General features: G+C 57.0%; 1 protein-coding gene across 2 annotated transcripts; it reads right to left on the bottom strand.

The window, feature by feature from the left end:
- Window positions 1-164: 164 nt before the first annotated feature.
- Window positions 165-15596, bottom strand: PFAS (phosphoribosylformylglycinamidine synthase). Of its 2 annotated transcripts, none has more exons than XM_075560909.1 (28): window positions 15534-15596; window positions 14359-14514; window positions 14140-14275; window positions 13602-13707; window positions 13056-13245; window positions 12837-12942; window positions 11739-11879; window positions 11495-11619; window positions 11226-11354; window positions 10255-10386; window positions 10008-10136; window positions 6493-6566; window positions 6228-6384; window positions 5885-5946; window positions 5604-5765; window positions 5304-5429; window positions 5056-5187; window positions 4682-4912; window positions 4383-4563; window positions 4220-4303; window positions 3911-4066; window positions 3625-3744; window positions 3191-3336; window positions 2853-3060; window positions 2644-2735; window positions 2440-2554; window positions 1513-1836; window positions 165-1421 (listed from the first exon to the last, which is right to left on the bottom strand). In XM_075560909.1, the coding sequence occupies exons 2-28, from the start codon at window positions 14498-14500 to the stop codon at window positions 1111-1113; spliced, it is 4017 nt and encodes a 1338-aa protein (XP_075417024.1). In that variant the 5' UTR covers window positions 14501-14514; window positions 15534-15596; the 3' UTR covers window positions 165-1110. The 2 variants fall into 2 exon arrangements, with proteins under 2 accessions (XP_075417024.1, XP_075417023.1); XM_075560908.1 differs by lacking the exon at window positions 15534-15596 and adding an exon at window positions 14784-15521.
- Window positions 15597-17962: the final 2366 nt, after the last annotated feature.

Raw genomic sequence — 17962 nt, 5'->3', positions numbered from 1 at the left:
GGTTCTACATTGTCCTGAAGGGTCACTGAGTGGGAGTTGACTTACAGGTAGCTAACACCAGGACCAGGGAGAGGGAGACTGGAAATGACAGCTGACAGATGTTTGGCCGGGGGGGGGGGGGCACACACCAGAAATGAAGGTGGAGAAAGTTGGACATCATTGTGACCCTTCCAAAGGATGAATTTTATTGAGGCAATTATACCTAAAAAATAACAAAAATCCCAACATTCCAAGGCAATTATCTCCAGTTTGTAACAAAACAGCCACAAGGAAGTGACCTCTACACACGCGCAGACAAAGAAAAGAAAGGAAGCCACAGCCCAAGACGGACAAGAGACAAATGTGGGAAATCCTGATGACCTTGCTCCTGGGGCACGGGACAGCAGGATGGTGGTGGGAGGCCTAGCACAGGGAAGCGCCAGTCCCCAATTCAAGTTCTGGCTTTGACACTTGTGTGGCGCTGGACGACTGATAGAGGGCTTTGGGGCCTCCCTTGGTAGAAAGGGCTGTTGACCTTATTGAATCGGAGGGAGTTAAGACGGACACACACAATGCCTGACACACACCGGCTCATCGTTTAAATTCCATGAGGCTGTGTCTTGTGAAGGCAGAGGTCAGAGGTCACATATGCTAAGGCTCAGTTCAAGGCAGGAGGGTGCTGACCACCTAGTCAAAAAGGAAGCTGCTAAACCAGGAGAAGGAAGAACAGGACTGCTCCGGTCAGAGGCCAGGGCTGGAGAAACCCAGAGAGTTCCTCTCATTTGGGGGGGATGAGAACACTGAGGTCCCGAGGAGCTGCCCTGTCCATCCCATAAACTCCAGGATCAAACATCCTTCCAGGCCTGGATGAGAGGCAGGCTTGCGGTAGTGAAAGGTGAAGTGGGGGCAATGCTTCCTGGGCCCATGTAAGGGCAACACACGTCCAAGTGGGGCAGCTGGAAATAGGCAGAAATGGGCAGACTGGGAAATTAGCATCGCTCTTTGACATTTTGGTCCCCATCTCCCCAGGAGAGCGTGGAAACAGGCAGCAGGCTGCTGTGGGTGACGGGGGAGAGCGCGGCGGACACCCTGGGGACAAACAGGAGCCCTGGGCGAGCTACCCCAGCCTGCTCAGCAGCCTCCTTCCCGGGTCCAGTTCCTGGCGTTGATGAAGAGCTGCAGCCAGGGGGAGGTGCTCAGAGTGTCAAACGGCGGGGGCCGCCATGCCCACTGCCAGGGCCGCACAGCCCGCTCAGGGTGGGGCATGAGCGCCAGGTGGCGGCCATCAGGGGAACAGACGCCAGCCACGCCGCCTGGGGAGCCGTTGGGATTCAGGGGGTATTGCTCGGTGGGGTTCCCGTCGTCATCAGCCCAGTGCAGCGGAGCCAGCCCCCTGGCCTCCATTTGCTCTCGGAGTTCCGGAGGAGAAAATGTCATGTAACCTGGGAAGGGAGGGCCGATGTCAGAACCAAGCACCTCCAAGCTCCCCAGCCACACACACACCTCCCCCCGACCCTCGGGCTGGACCCTGACCTTCCCCATGGGCGCTCCACACAGGCAGCACAGCGCCCTCCATCCCTCGCAACATCACGGCCGGCCCCGGCCCCACACGCACGCTGGCCCAGCGAGACTCAAAGCGCCCGGACAGGTTGTAGCGCAGCAGGAGGCCTGGCCGGACGGGCCTGGGATCAAAGCCCGTGGCCTTGGCCTCCTTGTTGGGGCCATTCCCGACCCAGCCTAGCATAGCCAACAGCTGGCAGCCGTTGCACACCCCCAGGCTGAAGGTGTCAGGGCGGTTCCGGAAGCGCCACAGCTCTGGCCCGGCCTTTGGATGAAAGGTAATGGCAGCCGCCCAGCCTGGGGGGAGAAAAGGAAGTTCAGACCCAGGTAAGGGCAGGATGGCTGCTGGCCCAGCACCCACACCTTGCCCAGCTCGGGGCAACGCAGGGAGCCATGAGTGTGGGTGGGGGCAGAGCTGACCCACAGGCAGAATACTTCCAACGTCTGTCTTCCCTTGCCCAGCAGTCACCTGGACCGGTGTCAACTGATGCGGAGTGACTTCTGACTCACGGTAACCGCTCGAGCGTCAGAGTCGAACTGTGTCACAGGGCCGTCAAGGCCTTGACCTACTGGAAGGCGACCACCACCAAGTGGTCTTGCAAGGTGCCTGGGGTGGGTGGGTCGGCTAGAGGGCTTAACTGTTTGTGTCACCCAGGGACAGATGGCTAAGTCTAAATTTCAGATTTCTACAAAGCTCTGGAGCCATGGAGGGAAACAGAGTAACCTGCTCTTAGGCTGGCATGCTGCCCGGGCCCACCACCCCCTCCCCCACTTGCAGGCCCGCTGGTGCTGTCCAGCCCAGGACAAAGCTCCTACTCTCTCCGAACTCTGTGGTGGAGAGAGGCCAGTTTGCCAGCCCGGAAGCAGGGAGGGAGGGCGGGAAGGAGCCCGGGAGCTGACCTTTGGCAGAGCCCAGCACGTCTGCGTAGCTGAAGCCGCCCACGAAGGCCACACCCCGGAAAGTGTCCAGCCCAATGGCCCCAGAGCAGAGATCCTGCATGGTCACATCCCAGACCTGGCAGGGCGGGAAGGCGGTGTGTCAGGCAGGAGGACAAAGCCCGGGGTTTGAGTGTGGCCCCAGCCCTGCTCAGCCACCCTGCTCACCTCAAACCCGGCCAAATGGAAGGCATCGGCCATCTCCCGGTCTCCGTTACTGCCCTCCTCCCGCAGGATGGCCACTCGGGGGGCGGGGCCACCTGGAGGGGGAGAAAGGGCCTGAGCCAGAGGGCCCCCCACCCTCGCCCCCCACCCCTGGGAACATTTTCTAGGGGAGGCTTTGGCGCCAGCCCCAAGGGAGCCACACACGCTCTCACCAGGCTCCCGGGGCACGGAGGCTTTGGGAAAGGTGGGGGGCAGGCAGTATTTCGGGCCTGTCCGCTCCCTCAGCCCCCGTTCCTCCTCTGCCACACAGTGCGGCTGTGCCTGCAGCCGGTCCAGCTGGAAACTCGTCTCCTCCCAGAGGGCTCGCAGGTGCCCCACAGGATCCTCCAGAACCACACACCCGTTCACGGACACCCGGACCTAGCAGGCGGGTGAATAGATTCAGGTTGTTGAGAAACGGGGCCCAACGCATCACTGACTCCCAACCTGGCTGGCAGAGAGAAGGCCTGCAGGCCTCCTCCCCCTCCGAGTGCCCCCTGGCCCTCCTCACCATGGCGTGGGGCCCCAAATCGCCCGTGTGGCCCAGCTCCAGGCAGTGCAGGCCGGCATCCCGGTAACAACCCAGCACTCGGGCCAGGACTGCTTCCTGTACTTCCAGCACCAGGCCTGGCTCTTCAGCAAACAGCACCGACAGAGCTAGGGGAGAGCAGCGGGGGGTCAGGGTGGTTCCGGGGTCAGTCAAGGCCGAGGTTGAGGTAGAGTGAAGGCTAATAGAATGAGACCAGGCATGTTGCTCCAGACACCATGGGAGGTGTCAGAGGGACAGCCAGGATCCCAGCAGTGCCGTCAGGGCACTGACCAGGGCTGGAACAGGCTGGGGACATATCACGGGTAAACAGGAGGCAGGGTCTGCACATGGTGCTGGGCCTGGAGAAGTAGACGGGGATAGTAACCCAAGCCTGAGCCTAGACCAAGGGTGCTCACCATCGACCCCAGGGGCAGGCACATCCACCTCTAGCCCACAATTCCCAGCAAAAGCCATCTCTAGCAGGCAGGTGATGAGACCGCCATCACTGACGTCATGGCCAGAGCAGAGGCAGCGGTCTGGATGGGGAAACAAAAAAAGGGTGCGGCCGTTTCAAGGGCAAGCCCGCCTGTGGAGAGGCTCGTGGTCAGGGAGCGAGGGAGAATGGGGACAGAGTACCAGAAGGAAGGACCTCGGCTTTCTCGACCCCACCTGCCTGCCACCCTCCCGCGGGGGCCTCCCCACCTTTCAACAGCTGCTGGGTGACGCTGAAGGCATGCACCAGGTTCTCGGGCAGGTCCAGGTCAGGAGGCTGGTCCCCAAGCTGGGAGAAGCACTGGGCCAGCGCCGTGCCCCCCAGCCGGTGCTGCCCAGGGCTCAGAGGCACGTAGAGCAGGTGACCTAGGCAGGCAGGGCAGCCGCGTGGGCAACGGGCAACATGGGGAATTCACACCCCACCCTGGTCCCAGAAGCACCATGGCCCGAGCGCTCAGCGGGCACACCACACAGGGCTGCCCTCCGGATGCCCAGTGCAGGGAGAAGGGCGCACCATACCTCTCCCTCCAGGCTGCTTGAGGTCGGGGGTCACGGTGGCTGTGATGTCGGGGCATACGGCGTAGGCTGAGATGACCAGGGACCCTGCAGAGCCAGGAGTAAAACTGAGCAGGGTGGACGGACAGACCACGGGCCCTGCCCCTGCCCCGTCTCCAGGCCTCACCCGGAGCCCGCACGGTCTCAGCGCCCACCCGGGCAGCCATGCTGAGCGAGTCCTTGCCACCGTCTACGGCCACGCCCAGGGCCGCCATCACTGCTACCATCGCCTCACAGGCATCGGCCAGGGCAGCGCCCTCCCCGGGGAGCTTGGCGGCCCACATCCAGTTGCCGCTGCACTTCACGTCCTGGGGGAGGGGAGGGGAGGGAAGATGTGCGGGGTGCAGTGGGCGCGGGGCTAGGGGAGACGGGTGGGAGGGGAGTGGCCACGGGCCTATCCCAAAGGCCTGGGGCTGAGGGACTCACCCGGAGGTCAGTGACGGCCGCAAACACCAGGTTGGTGAGGGCCTCTGCCACAGCCAGCCGGGCAGCGACCTTGGGGTCCAGCAGGCTCTTGACGGGCTGCTCCCCCAGGGCCGTGGCGGCCCCCACGAGCTCCTGGTGGCTCAGTGCCACAACAGCTACGTCTGCCAGAGGCGTGTGCAGCGGCCCAACACACTGTTGCTGGGCCACCAGGCCGCCCACGGAGCGGTCCACCTACAAAACGGTGGGGTCCTGAGCACGAGGGCCAGGGCGCACGTGCTCCTCCACTCCACCCCGCCCCCTCCGGGCACCGGGCGGGGGTGCCCTGCGCCCCGCCCCATCTCCCTCCGAGCAGTCCACAGGCGCGGCTGGAGCACCTTGTTGGTGAGGTAACGCTTGCTGGCCACGGCCGGCAGACGCAACACCCGCTCCAGGGCCAGGCGCACGCTCAGCCCCGGGGGCAGGGCCAGCGGCCGCAGCACGGGTGCGTGCCTCTGGAGGAAGAACTCCTGCAACACAGAAACGGGACCCGGGCGGGTGAGCACCGGGGCACTAGGCGCAAAGCATGAGTAGGGGCAGGGGTGGGGTCGGAGAGGCAGAACCATCCTCCCGCCATCCCGCTCACCTTCCGAGGCATCTTGCCCAACACCCACTCCAACTCCAGGTCCACAGGGGTCGGGGGCGGCGAGGAAGGGGCGTCCCCACTACCGCTTGTACCCACAGGGCATTCCCGGTCATCCACCAGCACTATCTGTGCCCCGCGTGGGGGGGGGAGAGCACCCCCACCGTGAGCATCCCCATCCCTTCCCCCACTGTTCCCACCCTCCTCCGGGCACCTCTTACCCTCCAAGGTTCTCCCTGGAGCCTGTACCCCCCCCCATTCCCCTGTCAACCAAAGCTCCAACCGACCCCTGGGCCCACTCACTCTCTTATCTCCCGTGATAGTGCCCACAAAGCAAGCCGGGCAGCGCTCTCGGGCACTGATCCGATTCAGGAAGTCTTGGTGGGGGGTTCTCAGCAGTAGTGCATTTGACTCCTGATACTCGGCCCCCCAGATTTCCAGGGCATTCAGGGTCGGGTCTCCAAGCTGCACACATGAGAGGTGGGGGAAAGCAGGATGAGTTTTGGAAAGGAGCTGGGAATGGGTGGGGGGCTGCTGGGCGGAGTCCAGGTAGGAAGTTCCAGACGGTGGGGGGTGAGGCGCACCTGGAAGCGGCTGGTGTAAATGATGGCTCCAGCTGGGTCACTCAGCTCCTTCAGGACATTGCCTGGTGAGATTGTAGGAGGAGGTGGTCAGCTGATCAGGATCAGAGACAGGCCCACGAAGCACAGCTCCCAGCCCTCAAAGGAGCCCTTTCCATGCCTGTGACCATCAGTCGCCCCACTGAGGAAAGCTCCCAGTCCCACCCTGCCCCTGCCCAGGACCTGGAAGGGGGGTAATATAAGGGGCCCAGAGCTGGGTGGGCAGACAGTTGCAAATCCTTCATACTCTCCCTAAACCAAACCCGGCAGGGGACCAGGGCGGCCCTGCCCCAGCCCCTTCCCTCACCATTGCCACCAGCACCCTGGTCGTGGAGGCTGCAGATGGGGTTCCCCCCGGGGGCCTCCACGCAAGCCCGGATCACTCGGTTCATCTTCTGTTCCATCTCTGGGTCTCCCCGCTGCACGGCGCCAAAGTCCAGGTCACTGGTGTTGTCTCCCTGCACCTGGGGGAACGTAAGGCAGACAGCTCGGCTCCGGGAGGCTGCGGGCCTTGTTGACAGGCCACCACTGGGGCCCAGAATTCTACTCCGCTTTCAGTTCCTGCCGCTCACCTGCACAGACGAAGCAGCTCCACCCCCAACTCCGATCCTATAGACAGGGCCCCCGACCTTCACCACCTCCATGCCTGTGAGGAAGGAAGGAGGGCAGCACTGGACAATGGGAGCCTCCAGCAGGAAGGCTGAGGAGTGCGCGGATCTAGGGAAGATGCCCCTCGCGGGTGGGGAGGGGCACTAGCATCCTTGCTGGGCTGACGGGAGAGTGAGTGCAACGGCCCAACCCCCACAGACAATTTCACAGCCTCAGTCAGAACTGCAAACATGCTGCATATGCAGTGGGTGACGATACGTCAGGGAAGATCCATTCACACAGGTAAAAAACTCACCCATGGCAAGAGCCTGAAAGATGGCAGCACTGTTCTCGTCAGTAAAAGACAGAAACTACCTTAAATGCTAGCAATCAGGAAACTCAGTGCCATGTAAGAGGCAGAAACGGGAGTTGGCAGGCGAGCAAGAGGAAAAAGGCCCCGGGCGAGTGAAAAGCCCTCCAAGGACATTGCCAACAACCAAGCCTCCCCCTCCCCTGCAGAGACCTTCCAAGCCCAGATGCAGGAGGCTGACCGTTGCAGATAACACTGAACACTGTTGTTTAGTCCCGGCTTTGCAGACAGCCAATCACAATGGAAAATCCCCCAGCTACTCCCTCCCCAAGACCCGGGCTATAAGACTCTTCACCTCTCACCCAGACAGCGAAACTTCTCTGGCCCCAACTAGGGACTTGTGAACCTCGCCCGGGAGCTCAGAAATAAACCTTTAAAACTATTTTCTGTCTTTGCCTTCTTACTTTCTTTCCATCGCCAAATCTACCTTACGCCGTGGAGTTGACGCGGACTCATAAAGACCCCACATGACTGGGTAGAAGTACCCCTGTGGGTTTCCGGGAACAGAAAGCCTTGTCTTTGTCTGGAGAAGTGAAGTGCTGCCCTGGCTGTTGGCAGCCGGACTCACCACTCACTACAGCATGGTGATGCTACAGGACAGGGGAGAGCTGCTCCTGTGGGCTTCCAAGACTGCCAATCTTTTTGGAGTACAGAGCCTCGCCTCTCTGCCAGCCCCATGCCTGGCCCACTGGGGCTCCGTTAGTACTGGCTTGGGAAAGACATGGAGACCAGCAGAAGTAAGAATTCAGAAACGAGCCCAAGCTTCCATGGTTACCTGGTTTTCCGAGAAGAATGCCAGGGCCTTTCAATGGAGGAAAGAAAATTCTTTTCAACAAAATCCATTCCAAACCAACTGGACATTCATACAGACAAATGAAGAGACGATGGGACCCTAACCTCACACCTTATCTAAACGTTAATTCAAAATGTGCCGGAAGCCTAAGTGTCAGAGCTAAAACTATACAACCATTTACAAACATTAGAAGGAAATGTTTGAGTGAATCATTGGGGCTTTGGTTTTCTGAGATAACGACACGGAGAGATGACAAGCAACCAGAGCAAAGAAATTGGGCTTTATCAGCATTAAAAGGTTGAGCTTCAAAGGCCACCATCCAGGGAACAAACATTGTAAATCATCTATCTGATAAGGAACTCACATCTAGAATACAACTCAAGGATAAGAAGACCATCTGATTAAAGATGGGCCACCGACCTGAATTGACATTTCCCTCCAAAGAAGATCCAGAAAGGGCAGTGGCCAGTGAGCACAGGAGGATGCTTGACGTCATTACTCATCAGACAGAAGCACAATGAGGTGCCATTTCGCACCCATGCGAGGATGTGGAGCCCTGGTGGCTGAGTGAGTCAAGCATTTGGCTGCTAACTGCAAGGTCGGCAGTTTGACACCAGCAGCCATTGCTAGGGAGACAGATGAAGCTTTCTATCCCTGTAAAGATTCAGTCTCAGAAGCCCACAGGGGCAGTTCCCCTGTGCCCTGTGGGGTCACTATGTTTCGGAATCGACACAATGGAAGTGAGAGAGGATGGCTATAAAAAGTTGGGCGATAACAAGTGACGGCAAGAACGTGGAGAAATGAAACCCTCATCCCCTGCCGGAGAAACTCTCGTAACGGCACAGCAGCTGGGCACCATCGCTCCGAGCCCAGCCGCCTTCTGCCACAGACCGAGCATCATCCGGAATAGCCACAGGGAGTCAAATGTCCAGCTACGGATGGAGGAAGTGACCAAACGCAACGTGACTCATCTGTAGAATGGAACACTGTCCGATCATAAAAAGGGAATGAAGTTCTGTCCCATGGACGAAACGGGGAAGTATTACACGACGTCGCCAGAGGAAGCCAGTTGCACTAGACCACCGTGTAGGACTCCATAGGTATGAATGTGCAGACCATGCCACGCAAAGGAAAGGCACGCGGATCTACGGCTTCCAGGGCCTGGGGGAGGGCTCGGGAGTGACGCGGGGGGAGGACGCAGACAGGTCAGAACTGGCTCAATGGCACCTCACAACAATGCACACAGGGCTCTCTTGGGTGGAAAACACACACACACACACACACACACACACACACACATCCTGACACTTCAAAAGGGTAATAGATAGACTTCATGGTATGTGAACTTTATCTCCATATGTGGTTATTTTTAAAAAGTGTGCACACATGCCATTTGCTTATAAAACTAGGGCGCAGACGTAGAAGCTTGTTTCTCCACAGTGGGAACACCCCATGGTAGGGAGCAAAAGTAAGCAAGCAACGGGGTTGTCTCTCAGGGACACAGTGGCTGCGGGAGGGGCGAGGGCAAGGAAGAGAATAGTTTTCCTCTCTTGTAATCGCCTTTGTCCTTTAAATTTTAACCCACTCACCATATTACCTATCCATAAACGGAACCTGGATTTTATCTCACCCTGTGCCATCGAGGAGCGGCTGGAGGTTTCGAACGGCTGACCCAATTGTAAGCACTACGCCGCCAGGGCTGGCCCGTGGGACAGAGCTGAACTGTCCCCTAGGTTTCCTGGACGGTGAGTCTCTTCAGTAGAAAGCCTTGGAGCCAGAGTCAACTCGATGGCCATGGGTGAGGAGGGCTTTCTGAGACTCTCAGAGCCTGGCCACCCTGGGCTAACTGGAAGGTTGGCGGTTCAAATGCACTGTTCTCTGGGAGAGAAAGATGCGGCAGTCTGCCTGTATAAAGATGACACCCTTAGGAGCCCCAGGGGACCACTTATCCCGTCTCCTACAGGGTGGCTACTGTGAGCCAGAACTGACTCGATGGCAGTTAGGCTTTATCTTCATTCTCACACAGCCCCAGAGCAGATCGAGGGCTTGTCAATGTTTGCTTGATTGATCTGAGCTTTAAGCCACAGGTCCTGGTCCCCAGCAGGTTACCTGATGTAACAAGTTGCGACCCAAAAGCACAGTAGGTGTGTGAGGTGGGTCCTTGCTCTGTATGAGAAGGAGGCGACAAAGACCAAGACCGTTTGGCTGGCCAAGAGGGCTGTCCCAGGAGATGGAAAAACTACACAAGAGGCTGAGGTGACTCCTAAACACTGCCCCTGCGGCTGCTATGTGCCGGGCAGGTAGCAGGCTGCGTCGGAGACGGATGGCAGGCCCACCTGTTTCAGGGGATTCCTTGCTCACGTGCTCGGCTTCCATGACCCCAATGCCTCCACTGAACATGATGGGCTTAATCCACTCCCGCCGCTGGCCGTCAGGGAGCTGGAGGCCCAGGGAGCGAGAGAAGCCTGGAGCGAGAGCAGCAGAGAGGAAGGGCAGTATCCTGTTACCCAGAGCTCCCACTCCTCCATGAAGCCCACTCCAGTGCTAGGTATCCACGGCCACCCGCACAGCACCCAGCCTCACCTGTCAACACCGGCTCTCCAAACTTGTTGCCATAGTCCGAAGCCCCGTTACTGGCTTCAATGGCAACCTCCAGGGGCCGGGCAAAGTTCCCAGGATACTGAAAGCTCGGGTCCTCCCAGGGCAGGCTGTAACCTAGGAGGGAAGGAAGTAAGTGACTAGAAAGCAAGAAGACGGAGGAGCCAGAATCTTTAAGAAGCAACCAAGCTAAAAACAACAACAAAAAAAGAAGTAGCCAAGTTATCAAGGAACCGGGCACGTCAGTTTCAGGAAATTCCATCTTGGGGATGTGAAACCTGCCATAAAGGTTGGGCGAGCTCCTCCCCTCCTGCCCAGCCTTCTCGGTAAGAAACAGTCAGCAAAAGGTCCTACACCAAAAATAACCCAACTCCATGGAGTTGATTCTGACTCAGAGACCCTATAGGCCAGAGTAGAGCTGCCCCTGCGGGTTTCCAAGACTGTACATCTGTATGAAAGATGAGAAAGCCTCGTCTTTCTCCTGTGGATCCGCTGGTGGTTTCGAACTGCTGACCTGTGGTTAGCAGCCCAACATGCAACCACTATGCCATCAGAGTTCCTTCTACAGGCACACGAGCCCGCATTCCACACATGGGTCCTAAGAAAGTGGATTTAGAGGCTGGTGATGGTCACAAAAGCAACTTAGTACCATGCTTTCTTGGCAAGTGGGTGTTTCTTTATTGAGAAAATGGCAGCTCAGCACTGCCAGAAGGGCACCCTTGGCCTCCCCGGTCTATACTCCTTGTGGTCATGGCACAGGACAGGCCTGTTGCTCTAGAGCCCCGGCTCCCAAGGAAGGGGGCACCCAGATGGCTCTTTGACCCCTGAGGTCAAGGTGTTGGCACCTGCCACAGAACCTGGAAGGGGAGATGGTGACAGAATAAACACACACACACACGCACACACGAGACATGCACACACCACACACACATACACGCACAGACACACACACACACCTGGGATGTGTAAGTTTCCAAAGCAATAGCCAGCAGTGCCTGCCACCACGTGGGCCCCCCGGCCTGTGCACTGAACATCACGGATCCGGCCCCCAGTTCCCGTGGTGGCACCGCTGAAGGGGGCAACTCCTGGGAAGAGAGAGGGGAGAGATGTGTGGGCACCAAAGAGAGGCACTCCATCTTGGACCACTCCCATGGGACCTAAGGACAGCCAGCCTCCCCTGCCCTACTCTGTGGTGACTCCTACCTCTCCCAGGGACCCAGATCACCTGTGGGGAAGTTGTGGGTCTCTGCTGTGAAGACGACGTGTCTCAGCCCCTGATGTTCCTGGAAGCAGCTTGGCTGGGCAGGGTCCTCCGGCCGCAGGAATCGGACTTCCTTTCCCTGGATTGCACTGTGGACATATCCATGCTGGACTGCCCTTCCTGCCGGGGATCTGCTACCACCTCAACCAGCACCAGGGGCTGCCCCTCTCTCAGGCCGGAGACCACCCCAAGCGGGTGCAGAGCCCACCTGCTGTTGTCACAGAACTTGAGGACGTTGTTGGGGTTGGAGGACGCCTGGGTGCTCATGATCGATTCAAACAGCGAGTGAGCCAGCTCCTGCCCATCCACGCGGAGCCGGCCCTTGAAGAACCAGTGCCGACTGTGCTCACTGGACGGGTGATTTGGGGAAGGGAGGCCAGGGAGAGACACAGGGCCATGGCTCAGGCCTTGCTAGGCCACCACATCAGCCTGCAACACCTCCTAAACTTTTAGCAAAGGTTAGCTCAGTGGCAGGGGATCTGTTCCCATAAAGATGAACCCAAACCCCAATTCACCGCCACTGGGTCGGTTCGGACTCATTGAGACTAAAGGAGAGGAGAATCACCCTGCTGGTTTCCCGAGGAGTAGAAAGCCTCCTATGTCCCCCCACGGAGCAGGCGGTGATTCTGAAATGCCGACCTAGTGGTTAGCAGCCTAACGAGGCATCACTACACCACCAGGGGCCCCCGCTCCCCCACAGAGATGAGTTGAGTCCGTTCCGATCCAGAGCCCTTCTAGGACAGCGTAGGACTGCCCCTTAGGACTTCCGAAACTAGCCACATGTAAGGGGACCGATACCCTCATCTTTCTCAGAGCACTTAGACCTGCGGACCACGTGGGCAGCAGTCCACAGTTTAACCCACTACATGACCAGGGCTCCTCCTGCAATGCTGAAAACAAACACCTCACGGCCATCGAGTCAGTTCTGAATCACAGTAACCCCACCAGCCCTGAGAGCTTACAGCCTGAACCACCACCACCCCCGCCCCCCAGGGCACGTCCTGCACCGGTGCACGGGGCTGCTCTCCATCAACGGGTACTCGCCGGCACCCAACGCTATTTCACAGCCAACTCATCCGTTAGGAACAGGCCAAAACATAGCCTCCTACCCCTGGGGCAAAGGCGATCAGTCACTGGGGGTGACCCAGACCCAAAGGGGAGGTAGAAGCCAGCTAGGAATGCAGACTACCAGATGGATGGAGGACGCAGAGGGCCTCTAAGCCAAGGGAGACTCACGAGGGCAGGCCCTGGGTTTTCTCTTCCACCCACAAGAGCCTCAGACGTTAGTGTCCCCACTCCTTCCCACCTGTTGGACTGAGCCAAGTCAAAGGCTTCTACGGTGCTGGGGTTCCGCTGCAGTTCCTGGAAGCGCTTGGTATAGAAATCCAGGTCCCAGGAGTCTAGGGCTAAGCCTAAGAAACGAAACCCAGAACAGCTTGGGGACCCAGGTCACCCTGTCTCAGCACTCAGCATGCCTGCTAGCCTATCCTGGCCTCTCCATCTCCACCCAGGGCCCCTGGCTCACCTAACTCCTGGTTGGCCTTCTCCAGGGCAGGGCGGCCCCCACCCAGGATGTCGATGTAGCCATCGAGTGGGGCCGGGGTGCTGTTGGGGGAGAAGCTCTGGATGGGATGCAGGAAGTGTTGCTCGGTCATCCGGTCATACAGGACTGCAAGAGCGGCGGTCTTCACCACAGCCGGGGGCGGCTGGGCAAACTGGGGCAGAGACACACACAGAGGGCAAAGGGTGGTGAGCTGAGGCTTCTGAGAGAAATGGCCTGCCCTCTGCCCTCCAAGACGGAGCCACTACTAGTCTATGGGCACCTCTGAGCAGATTAGAAAAATCCAGGCAGAGCCCATGGCAGGAAGCACAGGTGAGCAACAAGAATTCCGGCTGGATTTCTCCCCATCCACCCCCTCGCAGTCAGACCATCCCAGGCAGCGAAGCCCCTGTGCAGCCATACAGGGCAGACCCAAAGCAGGAAGGTATCTCTTGCTTCTCCTGTCATTCCCCTAGAGTTTAAGGTCCAATCTCTGGGCCACATGCGACTCCTGACCCCTTGCTGTCTCACCCGGAGCAAGTAACGCCGAGTAATCTCCACACGGTTCACTGCTTGCAGGCCCGCGGCCTGGCACACTGACACGATGTTGGTGGACGTTGGGGTGGAGAAATTCAGCCTGAGGAGTGGGTGGTAGGGTTAGAATCAGGGAGCCGATCCTGCTCCCAACTGTCCAGGCAGCCTCCTACCTCAGTCCCCCCCTCACCACTGGCCTCTGTCTGGCCAAGAGACCAGCTTTTTGCAGACGTTACTCAAAGCAAACCCTGCCTGTCCTTCAGCATCGAAACTGTCAGGAGCCTCGATTTCTCTGCCTGCAACCCGTTTTGTTTCCATGACATTCCTGGGAGCTACTTTCCAGATGCAGGAAGCAACTTCCAGATGCAGAAGGAATGCATGTGGCTTCCTTGGCCGGGAGGCGTCAGCTTGGCACAAAGGGCAAGGAAGCTTCTCCCAGAAATCGCAAGGGAGGAAGTAGAACAGCAGACATGGAAGGGAGCGGGCAGTTGAGTGTGAAGGACATGCCAGACGGAACAAGTTGTTCTGGGCTCACCTGGGCCCGACCTCAAGTACCAGGTCGTCGGGGCGGGGAACAAGCCAGGACACTTGAGCAACATCATCCAGCAACAAAGGGCAGCCAAAGAGCCACTCCAGCTTCTTCATCTCCTCAGGGCTGGGGAGGGATTCAGCTGCAGGGAAGCAGGGCGAGGGCACCTTGAGACTGCCCCTAGCACCAGGGAAGCCCCACAAGAATCCAGCATCCGGGCCCAACCTGTCCAGTTCACATTGTAGCACAGCTCCATCTCCACCTCCCGCAGGTCTGGCAGCTTCTCTTGCAGCTTCCTTCGAGTGTGTCCGGAGGCTGCACCCTCATGGCCAGAGGGGCGGACGTAGAAGCGAAGGACGGTGGACATCGTGGCGGGTGCCTCTAGATGGAGAGATGAGTTGGATCCCGTGGGTGTGTGTTTATTCTGTAAAATGTGGGCTCGATCATGTGGAGAGGCGTCCAGGAGTGGCCTCAACAAATGTTCCTTCCCCACCTTGCCACGCCAGCCCTGAGCAGTGATGCCACGTGCTGCCCCGAGCGAGAAGAGCTGTAATGGTGGCCAGGCTGGAGCTGGGGCTACTCCTCTGCACGCAGATTTACTCAAGGAACACACCTGCCATGACAGCTGTAACTAACTCTTCCCACCTTACCTTGGCTGCCACAAGTCCCGCTAAATGCCACCACCAAGAAAATGCAGGTTCCCTGCAGTGTCCGCCTAGTCTCCTCATGGTCGCCGTTCGCCCTTCCACACCTCTCTTCCAAGAAACTCAGGCCAAGAAACACCTGTACTTCCTTATCTCCCACACCCAATCCACATGGTGTTACAAGTCCAGTGCCGCATGGAAACATGAGATCTCCATCAAAGCTACTGTTGCCACACGAGTCGTCGACTCAGAGAATGCTGAGAGCCTCAAATTTCACTGATCTGATCGGAAGAACGAGTGAAGAGTTTGACGCGAGGATGAATGCCAGTATTGTATGTTTGGTGTTTCATGTACAAGGTGAAGAGTGACAACATCCAAAAATTAAGAGAGGGTTTCTTTAAATATGGCCCCTTAAAAATCAGTGCGATTTGAAACTCCACATTTTCATCTCTCACTCCCCCCCTTCCCCCATAAGCCCCCGAGCCGGGTGGCAAGCTTGTCTAGGTCACCGCTGTATGCCCAGTGGGTGGCATCGGCAGGCGATGGGCAGAACTCTTAGATGGATGACTAAATGAGGATGGGCCTGAGTTGCGTGGGCCGACTCTGCGGCGTCTCCGAAAGCCAGCACGAAGCGTGCCTCAAGCAGGCGCGCCGGCCCGGCCGGACGCGGCTTAGCCGCTGGGGACACCGCAGCGGCCTGCACCCGGCTAGGCGAGTGGCGACGGGTGCGCCAGGGACCCGAGGACACCTACTCACGTGGAAGCCGATCTCCAGCGCGGAGCCTACGAATCCTGGCGCGCGCGCGACGTCACCTCGTGCGCCGCGGGAAGAGGCGGGGCCTGCGGGCGCTCCGCGGGCGCCTGTTCGCCCCGCCCATCGGGGCGGGGCCAGGGCCGGCACCGCCCCGCCCGGTCACTCGGGTCCGCGCGCCGACCGCGGGGGACTCCAGGATGCTTTGAGTGCCAGAGACGGAAGAGAAGGGAGCCTGCTTCACACGCAGGACTCAGTTTCCCGCCCTCGAATCCCTTTCGCTTTGTTTTCTGATTTTATTAAACCCATCGTTGGAGGCACAGTTTTAAATGTCTATGCTCTTGCTAGTAGCAGTAACTAATGATCAAAATTCAAACCCAAATGATAATAATTTATAAATTATCAAGGGTTCATGGGGGTGGGGGAAAAGTGGATGGAGGGGGAAAATGAGGAGCTGATACCAATGGCTCAAGTAGAAAGCAAATGTTGAGAATGATGAGGCTAACAGATGTACAAATGTGCTTGACACAATGGATGGATGGATTGTGTTAAGAGTTGTATGAGCCCCCAGTAAAATGAGTTAAAAAAAATTCAAACCCTTTGCCATCAAGAGGATTTCGACTCCTAAGACAGAGCAGAATTGTCCCCACTGAGTTTCCAAGGCTGTAACCTTTATTGCATCAGACCACCATACCCATCTTCCTCCCAGGGGGCAAGTTAATAGATACTAAGCCCTGGTCTTTCAACAGCTACAGGACTGCTTAACCACTGTGAACCAAAATTCCTACTAATAATACCCACCGACAGCCGTCAAGTGGCTTCCAATCTATAGAGACCCTACCGGACAGAATACAATGGCTCCTTAGGGTTTCCAAGTTTGTAAATCTTTAAGAGAGCAGATAGCATCTCTCTCCTCTCTTCTCTTCTCTCCTCTCCTCTCCCTCTCCCCCTCCCTCTCCCTCTCCCTCTCGGACTCTCTCTCTCTCTCTCTCTCTCTCTCTCTCTCTCTCTCTCTCTCTCTCTCTCTCTCTCTCTCTCTCTCTCCCTCTCTCTCTCTCCCCCCTCTCAGCACAGTAGCCTGGGTTCTGGCCTGAGATAACTGTTATCACCTATGTGATCTGGAAGGTTCCAGGCTGTTAAATAAGTACTCTGTTTAACTTCTGACAGAGGGTCTACGCTGCTCCTTGGCATCTGATCACTCCGAGTTGGCTTTCCCTTCAGGCCTCTCCTGTGGAGATCTGGTGGTCTAATGCGTGGGACTGCTAACCACAAAGTCAGCTGTTTGCTTTTTCCCACAGTAGTTCTACTCTATCCTATGGGGTCACTATGAGCCAGGATCAATGAGATGGCAGTGAATTTTTAAATACAGGACTCCCAGGCTTCTTTATACCTTCCTTCTAGCTCCTTCTGAGAACTTCAGTTTGCTCAGCTGTCCCTGTGATCCTTTCTGTGGCCCTTCCTCCTCTGCATTTTGTTGTGATGTTTTACTCCTACATGCTGACTTCGAGATTAATTTGTTTGCTGACCCAGTTCCTGACTGCGGTGCTACATTTCCAGCTGCCTCTCCGGCAGCACAGCCTACAATGAACGCCATCCCATCTCAGACTTCTGACTTCCTCTCCTCCTGACTCCCTTCCCTTTGTGCCTGAGAGATAGATCACTCTTCTCCATGCTTCCTTGACCTCTCCCTCCAGCTTTATAACCCCAACCTGATCTACTTCACTGACTTCCTGCTCCCTGTGTCCCTCTCATTTGGTCTTGCATACTGCCAGCAGATCTTAATCTATACATGACATTTAAATCACACAGTGCTTAGAAGGTAGGGGCAGACTGCATGCATCTGCACAATGTTCTCTGACCACTGTATCCTAAACTCTCCCACCTATCAACTATCAAAAGTAAATCACAGGATCCCTTATGGCTCATCTCTCAGCCAGACGATAGACAGGCCTGTAAGTTGAACAATAATACTAGGCAGGTTGTATTCAAATTTCTTCTGATGAGGAAGAATCAACCACAGGAGACCCAAAAGGCAGTATGTGTCCTAGGATAAAGATGAGAAGGCAGGGACAGATAAGGAAGAACAAATTGAAACAGTAAATAAAAAGAGCAAGAGTACTGTTACATTGTATCACAATCAATGCTACAAAATATGTATGAATTGTTGAATTGAAAACAGATTTGCTCTCACCCAAATCACAATTCTATATGCATATGCATATATATGTGTGTGTGTGTATGGTAACCCCCAGATATAGGGCACCTTTACATATTGCAGTTCAGAAATTACTGAAACAAAAAGATTGACTAGGTATGGGATTTTGAGGTTTTCTCTGGTATGAAAACGAAGAGGCTAGTGTGGCTGGAGTGATGGGAAAGATTTCAGCTTCCTCTGGAGGATTTTTTACTGTTGTGGCTTAGGTAGAAAGAAGCAG

This window comes from Tenrec ecaudatus, chromosome 10 (genome assembly GCF_050624435.1).
Source record: "Tenrec ecaudatus isolate mTenEca1 chromosome 10, mTenEca1.hap1, whole genome shotgun sequence".
NCBI lineage: Eukaryota > Metazoa > Chordata > Mammalia > Afrosoricida > Tenrecidae > Tenrec > Tenrec ecaudatus.
This window is presented reverse-complemented; position numbering and strand designations above follow the sequence as displayed.

Coding starts and splice junctions, on each gene's coding strand:
- PFAS (XM_075560908.1), bottom strand. CDS start 14,982: ATGTTTCCATGCGGCACTGGACTTGTAACACCATGTGGATTGGGTGTG. Junction 6,567..10,007: donor CAAGGAATCCCCTGAAACAG/GTGGGCCTGCCA, acceptor CCTTCCTCACAG/GCATGGAGGTGGTGAAGGTC. Junction 4,564..4,681: donor CGGCCGTCACTGACCTCCGG/GTGAGTCCCTCA, acceptor CCCCTCCCCCAG/GACGTGAAGTGCAGCGGCAA.